Raw genomic sequence first — 12505 nt, 5'->3', positions numbered from 1 at the left:
GCTCTTTATTTAGTTTCATCAGATACACACTGTGTTTGCAATTTAGCATTCATTTATTATACGCTGGCTGATAACTTGAACTTGGTCATTTTAAATATTGTCTTACAGAAGCTGCTTTTCTGTTCTAGAGACAGGTTTACTCTGCTCAGCAGGAGAAGATTCCTCCCTCAGAACGATTTTACAAGGAAGAACAAATGATAAGTAGTGGTTGAGAAGAAATAACTCTTGTATATATTGTTTTATCTTTCACAGTATAAGGGTTCAGGTACGAACACGAGAAATCCCACCTAACATACCAAATAAATGCTTCCTTATGTCTGCAGCTTCACTCGTAAGCCAACTCTTCACAGGGTTTTGAGATGTCGTGAATGTGGGATCTTGAAAGGCACTCTAGTGTCCAGAAATCAGCCTGCATGTTAAAAATATCTAAATACAGTACAATGCATTACAGTGATTACATTTTATTGATGTAAGAACATGTATATAAATTGACAATTAATGTAAGAAATAGTGTACAAGGAAGGTCTCTACTCGATGGACAAGTATTGGCTCCGAGTTGTGATGCAGTTCAGCAGCACACACATGATTGGTTGATTCCAGTAGTAAGTAGTACATCCACTGTATTCATTGGCCAGATACTCTTTAGGTCACCCACTTAGACCCACCTCCCGCTGCTTGGACCCAGGTCCCACTGCTAAACAGCTTCTATCAGTGTCCAAAGGGGTCAGTCTCCACTCTGAGGTTTTTTGAGGACTTTTACCATAAACACCATGGGGTCTTTGGCCTTGTTGCTGAAGGCTCTACGGATGATTTCCACGGCATGCTGGTGAGTCACGCCCTGCAGGGATATCCCATCCACGGACACCAGCTCAAATCCAGCCTAGGGATATAGAGGCAGATCAACTGGGAATTCATATTTAGTAGTCAAATCGATCTCATATTAACGTGATTGAAATGGTAAAGGTTTGTATTGACAAAGTCAATACCTTGAGGACTTCACAGGTGGAAGCTGCTCCTCCAGGAAAGATCTTCTCTATCTTCACCACAGGCTGCACCTTGGACTCCATCCCACCAGATATACTGATCCCTGGGGTGGCAAATCAGGAAAAGAGCATAAACAGTAGTAATAAAATGCAAAATGCAATGTACTGTGTCCACCATCGACACAGATTCAAGTCACTGGAGATTTTACTGACATCTGGTGGACATAGAGGAGACCCCATTCATAACCACAAAGCTATGGAGGGGCTCTCCAGCCCTGTTCCTGGGGAGATACCCCATAGGTTTTTGCTTCAACCCCAAATGACCTCACTTGGCAAAATCCAGAACCACCTAATCATTAGAATCAGGTTTGTTAGATTTGGGTTTGAATTAAAACCTATAGGACTGTCCTGTATCTCTTCAGGAGCATGGTTGGAGAATGATGATAAGGACTCACCCAATGACTGCTTTGTCTTTGATATGCTGACGGTTTTTAGCTCATACTCCTGAACTGGGAGGCTACCATTGAGTCCATTTTCAGTGGCGCTCTGCGCTCCATTTACTTTTTCATGTCCCACCTTCACCTCATGGGAGGCTGGAAAGTCTGAGTCCAGGCCAGAGCCAAAGACTTCAGACAGCAGGGGTCTGGTCCTCCGAGGGGCACTTGCCAGAGTAAACACAGTGTCATTACTCCTCTCACTTTTCTCTTTTTTACCCTTGGAGTTTCCATTACGGAACGTGGACCTTCCCCGTTCAGAGATGGTATCTCCTCCCCGGTCTGAAGCAGAGTGCATTGACACCTCATCAAAGTGGACCGAGCGGATTGTACCACTCTCTGCTCTGAGAGGGGTGTGTGCGCCGCTGCTGTGTGCCAGCAGCCAGTTGGGCAGCATGGGGCTGACCGAGGGTTGTCTGGCAAAGTTGGAGGCGTAGCCGTCCACGGGGACGTCCAGCAGTGGAGTGAACGCTCTGGAGGTGTGGGGCTGCTCCCTGGTCAACTGTGGCCCAGACAGGCGCAGTCTCTCCAGCTCGTCGATCAGGTGACTCTCCCTTTCCACCTCCTCGGCACTGTGGAGCTCAAAGCCTCCCTGGAAGTCTGGTCAGGGCAGAAGATAAATGTGGGTATTGTGTAGCACAAGTTTTGTACTGTCTGGAGTGTGGAACTCTGCGGTACAGATGGAAGGTACTATACTGACCAGGGATGGGGGTGATGAGGTGTCGTTTGGGGGCACGTCCTGACTGGGGGGAACGCAGAGGAGGGGATCTGACTAAAGGAATAATAGAAAGACAGACACAATCAAACCTCTTAGGGCCCAGGTTAGGGTTAGGTTTAGAGTTCTAGACTTCCGTGACCTTTACCGTTGGTCTGGTCCTCCTTCCAGACCTTCCTCTATCTCTCCCATAGGCCGAGACTTAAGGTTAGCCACAGCCCAACCACCAATCCCAACCCTGACGCTGTTTTTATTGTCTGGATTAACAAAGCTGCTGTGAAAATGTTATCCAATCCATGTCTCGCGTATAACTCTGACATTCATGTCAGTACCCACCGGAGCGATACTTCAAGATATCATAAGCCTCGACTTCAAACGGTGCCACCATGTTGTTGAAGACAACCAGGTCGATTGGAGGGATCAGCATCCTATAGCAGACAGCAACAAGATCAGAAACATGCAAAAGGAGAGGCGTTAGCTCAAGGGTCCAACCCCTAACTCTGCCTCTTAGTTTGGATTTGATTGTCTCGTCTTAAGATATTAGGAATTGTGGTATTAATCTTTTTCCTAATCCTATAACTGGCCCTTTCAAAAAGGTTTATGTTCAAAAAGGTGCTCATAATAATAATAAATGTTATTTATATAGCGCTTTTTGTCTCGTCTCGTCATCTACCGCTTGTCCGGGGGTCGGGTCGCGGGTCAGCAACCTAAGCAAGGAGGCCCAGACTTCCCTCTCCCCGGCCACTTCCACCAGCTCTTCCTGGGGGACCCCGAGGCGTTCCCAGGCCAGCCGAGAGACATAGTCCCTCCAGCGTGTCCTGGGTCTTCCCCGGGGCTTCTTCCCAGTGGGACGTGCCCGGAACACCTCACCAGGGAGGCGTCCAGGAGGCATCCTTATCAGATGCCCGAGCCACCTCAGCTGGCTCCTCCCGACGCGGAGGAGCAGCGGTTCTACTCTGAGCCCCTCCCAGATGACCGAGCTTCTCACCCTATCTCTAAGGGAGAGCCCGGACACCCTACGGAGAAAGCTCATTTCGGCCGCTTGTATAGCGCTTTTCAAGGTACTCAAAGTCGCTTTACAGAGTCCAGCATTCATTCAGACACAGTCAAACCGGTGGTGGTAAGAAAGCGTGGCTGCCAATCAGCGCCTACGGCCCCTCCGACCACCACCAACATTCGATACCAACATTCATAGACACGTAGAAGCAGTTTGACCAGTGGCTGCTCCTGCCTTGGTCCACTTCCTACCTGACCTCCCGCAGTAGCAGAAGCTTCTCAGGCCTGTCCAGGACTGCCAGCAGGTGGCGCACCAGGTTCTCCACAAGACGCTCTGTCACATACTGGAAAAAAAACACACATAGATCATTTTCTAGCATGTTTTGTTTTGCCATTCATCTTTTATGTGAGCCATTTCCTGACAGTTGGCCCAGTTTTATTTCTGGATCTGTTACATTACATTTAGTCATTTAGCAGATGCTCTTATCCAGAGCGACTTACAGTAAGTACAGGGACATTTCCCCCCGAGGCAAGTAGGGTGAAGTGCCTTGCCCAAGGACACAACGTCATTTTGCACAGCCGGGAATCGAACCAGCGACCTTCAGATTACTAGCCTGATTCCTTAACCGCTCAGCCATCTGACTCCTGTCTATTGAAGGGTCCTCACCTTCCTGCAGGTCTTCATGACAGCGTCTACTTCCTCTTCAGTGAGCAGCCTGCGTGCCATGTCGTCCACCACGCCCAACATCTCAGGGTCTGGCTTGACGCTGGCACGACGCCCCACACCGTCTGCATGAAACAAACAAGACCCAGAACTGAAACTGTGCTCGTGATCAGTCAAATTGGAACCAGTTCTGACTAGTTTAGTCTAGTCAGACGCTGGTTTTCTCCCTTACATTTGTCGTCAGGATGATCATCCATTAACGACAATAGATCAAATGGATGGATGGATGAATAGGATTCTCAAAAGTAATTTAAAGGAACACAAATCGCACAAGCTAAGTTCCGCACCGACAGCAGCTTCTGCAACTGTGGACTGGGGGAATCAACACACCTCTGCTAGCCTCTGATCTGGAAGGGGATTTAGAGCGCCCCCTCGAGGTCTCTCTCTTGCGGCCCCTGAAGAGCAGGCTGACGAAGGTCTTGGAACGTTGCAGAGTGCTCGTCTCCTGGTCCTTCCCTTTCTGCTGCTTCTTCTGCTTCTTCTGCTTGACCTCTGCGTTGCCACAAACTAGCCATGAGTCACGAGCATGACAAACCACAACCATTTCATTCATTCTACTGTAGTGGTGAGTCTAATCCTCAATGCACAGCCCTGCCTCACCTGCCACGGTGACCTGACTCTGGGATCGACGGATGGGTCGGGTGGGTCGGCTTAGAGCCATGAGAACGGCTGTCTTGGTGGACTCTCCGCTCTTGAAGCCCCCTTCCCGGATGGCCGAGTCCTCGAGCAGCAACGTGGCCCCCAGGCTGCGGCTCGTGTCTGTCCCCATCCTCAGAGAGGGGGAGTCAGTCTGCATGGCAGTCTCAGAGAGCTGGGACCCAGCCCTCTGGTCCTCAGTGGAGATACACACGTCCACCATGTCGCAGCCAAAAGGCAGGCTAGGGGGGAACATAACCTGAGACAGGCCGCTCAGGGAGCTGATGGGGGTCCCGGAGGACAACGATGAGGCAGAGGAGTTGGACTCTGAACCCTGGGAGGAGGACTGGGCAGTCCCATTGGCTACTGAAAGGGGAACGATACGGGACGGTTGTAGAAGGTATAGACCGAGGTACGCACAAACATGCTTTGAACCCACACACACTGACGCATACTGACATACAAAGACACAGTTGTCACAGCAGCCACTACAGCCTGGTTTTCTAAGTAATTACAAACAGCAAAGCTGACACATGAGACAAAAGCAGATACATACACTTATTGAGCCACCTGTACTCTGCTACCATCTCTTTATAGGCAGGGTATCGTCCAGCTTCCTGCAATGATATGGCCAGAGATATGCAAATGAGCTACAGCAGAGATAATGAAACTTTGATGGGATCACGATATTTGATAAAGAGTAACTCTAGTAGTCTGTGGCCAATGGCAATAATCTCCTGATTTACTTACATTCATCTATTTACAGGGATGTAAAGATAAGTTCAACTGCTTCAACAGGACCACTCAGTCTTTCCCTTAACACTGGGGTGGGGGTGTGGTTGTGGAGGGGGTAGGCGGCAGGGCAAAGTGATGGATCGAAAGACAAAAACATACAAAACGCGTCTCTATGCTTTGATCACCACCTGATCCTCGCTGCCTGGTGAATAATGCACGCCGCCTGGCTATTTTTCACAGGACGAAACCCAAGCTCCATCGAGTAAAGTGAGCGAAGAATATTACGACTGCATGCCAGCTGTCTGCTCCGCCACGCAACCGCACAAGGGTGTAGCAACACAGCAACATCGTGTGTGTGTCTGTGTGTGTGTGTATGTGTGTGTCTGTAAATGTGTGTGGAAGGGGGGTGGCTGTCTAAGGCTGGAAAAAAATGTGTGTGTAGTATGTGTGGTGTTTGGCCATGCTTTTGTGTGTTTGTGTCCATGCATGTGTCAGTGTGGTTTAAAACGCCCCTTCACAATTTAAGTACACTGCAAATTCCTCCTATTCTTTTCTAGGTTTCGAAAACATAATCCAACACCAATGTCCCCATATATTTAAGATTCTGAACCGACCGTGGCACAACAGGGTGCTCTTTCAGACTTTAAGCCTTTCACAAGAATTCAGTTGATCCGCTGGCTATAGTTCAGCAGGCATTATTGATGAGGGTGTTGTGTTTGATATGTGTATTTACTTGACGAGCAGTAGAGGTCAGGGGTCATCTCGCCCTTACCTTGATGGTCAGCATGACGTGTGTGTGACTCTTGAGCACTTCAACAGCATTGCTGTGACTGATGTCCTCAAAGCTCACCCCATTGGCTGACAGAATCTGGTCCCCCATCTTAATCCCATTCTGCTCAGCTAGTCCACCAGGGTCCAGTCTGTCATGAAGAACACAGGCAACAGAATGAACTTACTATCTCAAAGAGAACAAGGAGAATCACGCAGGGAGACCACGCCGGGACTTAATAACTGACATAAAGTAAACAAGAAATGTTTCAAAAAGTTTAGTTTTGCAGTAAAAAAAAAAATTTAAGTAAGGAAAAACAAACATTTCTCATTTCTAAGATCACAACTTCATAAAAGGTATCTGAAACAGTGAGAGGCCTACTTAGAAACGTAGATTCCCAGACCAAACTCCTTGCCCCCTCGGATGTTGAAGCCTAGACAGTAGTCATCAGAAGTGGTGTAGAGGTGAACAATCCTCCGCAGCGCCCCGTCTGAGCTGGACACTGAGGGGGTTTTCCCGCTCTCCTCCACCACCATCCTGCGGTGGATCAAATCCACCCTGCGTGCAACCGCACAGACATAAACACTCATAAACTGCTGTGTACAACATGGACAAAGAGGAAACCCACTGAACAATGTTCTCTGATAATAATACTTAGGGGATGTGGTGTGAGATACGATTGAGGGAAACAGGAAAAGATAAACCATTTTACAGAAGGGTTAAGGTTAGCTTTGGTCATTCGGTCTTGCCATCTTCAGGTGAGTGACACATTTTACATTACATTTAGTCATTTAGCAGACGCTCTTATCCAGAGCGACTTACAGTAAGTACAGGGACATTCTTCCCGAGGAAAGTAGGGGTTAAGTGCTTTGCACAAGGACACAACGTAATTTTGCACAGCCAGGAATCAAACCGGCAACCTTCGGATAAATAGCCCGACTCCCTAACCGCTCAGCCATCTGACCCCCGTACGATGATATGGTTTCAATTGAAAGCGTGGTGCTGCTCACCAGGTAGTCTTCTCCTTGGAGTAGCGGATGCCAGGGACTTTCCCCACACGCCTCACCACCATCCTCAGCCGGTTGTTCCCTGTCAGCACCTTGACTGCACTGCTCATGGTGATGCTCTCCAGACTCACCCCGTTTACCTCCACCAGCTTGTCCCCCACACACAGGCCTGCATGCTCTGTGGACACACAACATGTGCAATGACACAACCGAGCATGGAAACACACACACACCAGATGCACATGAGATCATGTATACACACACACACACACACTACTTTATAGTTTAGCTTGGTAACGTCAAACGCCAGTACTATTCTGCTGATTGGGAGTGTACCTGCAGAGCTGTTATCCTCCACCTTGCTGACAAAGATGCTAAGGCCATGCTCTGAGCCTCCACGCACACTGAAACCCAGCCTGCCATCCACACTCTTATCCACCGTGACTGTGTGGATATCCTCACAGTCATCCCCGCCTGCAAAAAGCATGCAGTGCTTCAGTTCGACAGATTGAAAGAGTGAAACTGACAGTGTCAGTCATTAGCACTTGATGGGAGCCAATTTGTGTAAAAGCAAGCAAGAGGACTTGATATGAGATCACGAGAATAGGCTGACTGGCCCATGATCCCATGAACCAGACAGATGGAGCCTCAGTCTGGAGTGGTAGGGTGCCCCACGCTCAGCAGGCTCCACCCACAGACGCTCACCGTCCACGGGTGAGTTGATGAGGATGACCCGGCCCATGGGGGAAGAGGATCGTATTCCCCGCCGGCGCTGTTCCTTCTTCCGGAGGAGGTGACGTGCAGCCGAGTGAGACCCCTGGGGCCCGGGGGTCGTCTCCCTGCGGGAGGGGTCTGACGAGTGAGCCATGACCCGTAACCAGGTCTCCTTTCACACACTCTCCTCCTGGGCCTCAGCACTGGATGGAGGAGCCTGCAAGATACAAGCACAACACTGAAGCTTAGTGTTTCGACCCTTTTTTCAAACCATGAAACAAAGAGAACTTTTGGCTTCGGTTTGAACTGAGGCTGAATGGATGAAGAAGACAAGGGAATGAGAGCTTATCTGGGTCAAATAGGATAGCTTTGCCGTTCGGTATGACATATCGGATCTTACCGTGGCAGGTTGGTTTGTGACATGGTGGTTGACTTTCTGCCACCCTGGAGTCACACTGTGATTCATCCCTGCCCATAATGTTGCATCTCACTTCTCTCTCTATGAAGGACAGGCATAGACAAATTGAATAAGGTGTATATATATCGTCCAATTATACAGAGTAGGCTACATATGGGCTAATTCCTAACACTTTAGAAAATACCTGTAGTATTACAAAACCAACGAACTTTGAAACCCTAGAGAAATGGTTTGCGTTTTCGTGGGAGTTGACTTTCCACAACCTGACCCACTTACTGCCAGGCTGTCACGTGTTGTCAATGCCATGGATACCCTGCACTAAATTTAACCCAATGCGTGATAAGCGTGTTCCTAGTGTCGTCACCACGGATTTCCCCCACGCGCTTACGGCTTTTCAGGACCTCGGACAGCTACAGGTTCCGGTGACAGGTGTATTTACAAACTGTTTTACAAATACTGAACTGGATAAACATAATTACAAGTTTAAGCACCAACATCCACGTCAATGATTATTAGCTATAGAGTAGCCTACAATACTATGTTTGGTTGGCTAACAGTCGTTGTTGACTGAAGACAGCATGCGCAGTTCGAACCTTCATGGCAACATTTATAGCAACAGGTTACACAGACTCTACTTCTGTACTGCCGCGTTTCATTTTATTAAGGTTCATCAACCCTGATGGGACTGTAAAAGTGAAGCCATGGTGTTGTAAAAAATACAGGTTTAGGCTAGAAATGTTGTAAGATCGGCTACTCGCAATATCAACGGACATGCCATGCTATTCAACTCAGGAGAGACATTAAAATGAGTCGACAGCGGATCTTGTCTAACCATAAGCACTTAAGCAAAATCGGTATTACCTTTGTTCATGTCCTGTTGAATGACCTAACTCACCTGAGACTGGTGACCATAAGCGTTCCACCTTCTCGATGTGGTTGGCTGTCTTCATAATGACTGAGACACAGAGCTTCAGCATCATTGGATGTCAGACATGCTAATCAATCCTCTTTAAATATGAGAGGTGTACCTAGCAGGTGAAGAGCCACTTGTTACTGAATGATATGGAACACAATTCTCATCAAACCAAATTTGATTTGTATAACCCAGAAATATCACAGAAGGTTTTACAGATACTCACTGAACAGCACCTGAAACCCTCAAAGATATTGATAATTTACATACTTAATGACTGGCCTTCCAGTCAATCTAAATGTAGTTCTTAATTTCTGCGCAATAAAAAGACTTGGGCTGTTTTCAGTCATGCTTGTTCTTTATTTGAGTGAAAAAGTTAACAAAGGGACTAAGTATAAAATGTCAAGTCTGATCCCCTATTAAGGTTTCAGATACAGACCATCATTAGCACTCTAGCAAACCCCCTCACCACTTCAACACAGTAACACAGCCTTGACATCGTGCAGACCTATGCAACACGCTACTGCAGAACATTTAGGTCTAATGCCTTGTTTAATGATAAAAAGGTTAAGTAATAAAAGAATAATCACAAATCAATTCCACAGGTTATCCTTGATACATCCACACAAGGCTGTATTATTTCTACAGGATCTCTCTATTCATTTTTGTTCAATTCATGTGAGATAGAACAGTAAACATAGCTATGGTCTTGACTTCATGGCCACTACATATACTAAACCACTCATCTAATATTTAGATCTAATTCCCTTTCTGGATTTTCTTTGCCGCCCCCATAACAGATGTCAGATCAGCTTTGTCTCCAAACTCCTTTTCCTGGTGCTCCAGAAGCAAGCCCTGCAAAATAAGACCATCATATTTATATCTATTCTCATCCAACAAGAATCAACAAATATACTTTTTGGGGGTCAAATGTTCCAATGCCTAGAAAACGTACCTGCATTCCTGCTCCAATCACATACACTCCGCCAAGAACAAAGCCCTCCCCCTTTTTGTTGCCCTGGTAACCCTTCTTCTGAGCACGAAGGAGGTTGCGCCACACCGTCACACGAGACAGGCCGAGACCAAGCCCCATTCTTCTGGGTTTGAAACCATAGAAACGTTGCTGAAAAGACATTTCCTGTTATTGAGGACAAAGCTATAAGCTTAAGTTAAGTATGTTCTGAAAATACAGTTAAAGAAACCTTCTCATCCACAAAGATCTCCCCGTTGAAGTAGGGCCGGAAGCTCTGGATCTCTGTGCCGATGTCCTCCTTCACTACGGCGTACAGAGGGACCCCGAGCTCATCCAGCTGGGGCTTCAGAGAGGACAGCTCAGAGGCCTCCTGAAGAAAGAGAAACAGAAGAACCCAAAGACAGTGAAAAAACACACACAAATAACAGAATCACATTTAGCAGACGCTCTTATCCAGAGCGACTTACAGTAAGTACAGGGACATTTCCCCTGAGGCAAGTAGGGGTGAAGTGTCTTGCCCAAGGACACAACATCATTCTGCGTGGCCGGGAATCGATCTGGCAACCTTCTGATTAATAGCCCAATTCCCTAACCGCTCAGCCATCTGACGCAGAATCACACACACACACACACACACACACAATACCTCTCTGCACAAGGATCACCCAGGGCGCCTCACAGCCATGATAATGGCCCCATCACTCTGCCACAGACTCTCAGCTTTCATCGTCTTCAAATCTGCCAAGAAAATGTCGAGACTTAGTCTCAAGTTGTGTTTCCCAGGCAGAGAGCTGACCTGAAGCAGAACCTTACCGTCGAAGATGAAGTGTCTTTACAGTTAACAACATCATGCTAAAATAAAAAGTCTCCTTACTGAATCAGGCTGAAGCAGGTATGTGCATCAGCCAGGCTATTGTGCACCCTTAAAAATAATGAATGACATCTGAAAGTTTTTTTTTGTTTTTTTGTTGGTGTCATCACCTCCAGTTGTGGTTTTGAGGACTGCACTCTCTAGGTATCCTGGAGTGGTCTTGGCAGACTTGGGGAGGAAGATGTCAGTGTTGACCAGGAAAAGAACAACCACTGCTAGACCAATAACACCAAGGCCCAGGTCCCAACAAAGCCCTAGCAGCCCCCCCTCTAGGAGAGAGGACAACACTGCCATAAAAGGAAAACAAATATTATTTTCAGTCTAGTAGAGCAGCATTTGGGTACGGCGGAAAACTAAAATGGGAGAAAGTACATCATGAATGTCACGCTGTCAAAGTCTGCTTCATTTCTTACTCTACAAATATTTCTGACATGCCAGGTTTAGTGTCACGAGCATGCATGACTCTAGGTCACACTGTTTTCCACCCCTAAGCCCTCAGTGACTCAGACCTCTTGAGAAAGACAGTTGAGGCATTCTACACAAGGTCACTGATAAGCCTACTAACAGACTCCGTAACATTTTACACCGTTTAATCTGACAATTCCATATTTTGCCCAAGAGAATTGCAGTTCATGATAGCATAGGAATTTGATAGGACAATCAGTCTGCAGCTATAGCATATATGAGATGGTCATGGTGGAATCAACAACCGCGTAGCACAGATCAAATAACAAAAACATTGACACGAATCTACTCTTATAAAGACATGGTTTGATTAAGATGTCGTTGCACTTGATTAGATATTGTTGAATCGTGGATGGTTATTTTTGCACCGGATCTTCATATCCTACCTATATTCCTTAACAGCGAAGGCCTACAGTTGGAACATGCACTACTCTCTGCTGTATTTTCTACATGCGGGCCTGGTATTTGTAGACATATGACTCTTTGGATAAGCTTTTGCTAAATGAATAACTTCTCCTAATCTACATCTAAAAAATAGTCATAACTGTTAAAGCCTTTTATTCTCGTGCTGCGTGGAGCTAAAGTTTGATCCTCAATTTTGTACGGTATATAAATATAACAACATTTTCTCCACAAAAATATTCTAAAGCTGTTTCAAACACCCTTCAAATTGTTTTCGTCGCCATTAGATTACTTTCGAAACAGTTCTGCACATGAAGTCGATCATTTTGATGAAGTAGGCTACTTCTAAATGACAAGAAACTAATTTAAACGTTTTCCTATCAAAATCCTTACAATATCAAATCACATAAAATACTTGCTTTCTTAAACGTCTCAAGCCTTTTCAGAAAGGGTTGGTCTGTCTTGCTCTCTCCAACGTTGGTCTTGCTCCAGGGTCCGCATGCAGTCTTGTGAAATATGCAGTCACGCTCACTTATCCCATATTGTCAAAATGTATCATTTTGATGACAGTCGAACGAGCGAATCGTAGCATGAATTTCAAACATGAAACATTGTAAGAAAGTCCCTCTGAAATCTCCCTAGGACCTTGAACAGAAACAAAAGTTGATAAAGACATGTAACTAATCCCAA

The 12505-nt window shown here is 46.5% G+C and overlaps 1 protein-coding gene and 1 pseudogene across 3 annotated transcripts; both read right to left on the bottom strand.

Annotated features, from left to right (window-relative positions):
* Positions 1-18: 18 nt before the first annotated feature.
* Positions 19-7927, bottom strand: LOC146259605 (PDZ domain-containing protein 7-like). Its single transcript, XM_084670107.1, has 15 exons — positions 7765-7927; positions 7396-7533; positions 7063-7237; positions 6434-6610; positions 6056-6203; positions 5105-5165; positions 4513-4914; positions 4243-4404; positions 3856-3977; positions 3441-3532; positions 2529-2620; positions 2178-2249; positions 1439-2077; positions 987-1087; positions 19-880 (listed from the first exon to the last, which is right to left on the bottom strand). The coding sequence occupies exons 1-15, from the start codon at positions 7925-7927 to the stop codon at positions 725-727; spliced, it is 2700 nt and encodes an 899-aa protein (XP_084526233.1). The 3' UTR covers positions 19-724.
* Positions 7928-9443: 1516 nt separating this feature from the next.
* On the bottom strand, positions 9444-12368 carry LOC146259604 (peroxiredoxin-like 2A; annotated as a pseudogene). 2 transcript variants are annotated; one of them, XR_014729518.1, is made up of 6 exons: positions 12235-12368; positions 11059-11235; positions 10724-10815; positions 10307-10447; positions 10060-10227; positions 9444-9959 (listed from the first exon to the last, which is right to left on the bottom strand). The product of XR_014729518.1 is annotated as a peroxiredoxin-like 2A, transcript variant X1 (transcript). The 2 variants fall into 2 exon arrangements; XR_014729519.1 differs by lacking the exon at positions 11059-11235 and having other exon boundaries at positions 12235-12345.
* Between the last annotated feature and the right edge of the window lie 137 nt (positions 12369-12505).

Source organism: Hypomesus nipponensis, chromosome 13 (genome assembly GCF_054491055.1).
Source record: "Hypomesus nipponensis isolate SF chromosome 13, ASM5449105v1, whole genome shotgun sequence".
NCBI lineage: Eukaryota > Metazoa > Chordata > Actinopteri > Osmeriformes > Osmeridae > Hypomesus > Hypomesus nipponensis.
Note: the sequence above shows the minus strand (reverse complement) of the source record. Positions and strands in the feature narration are given on the sequence as shown.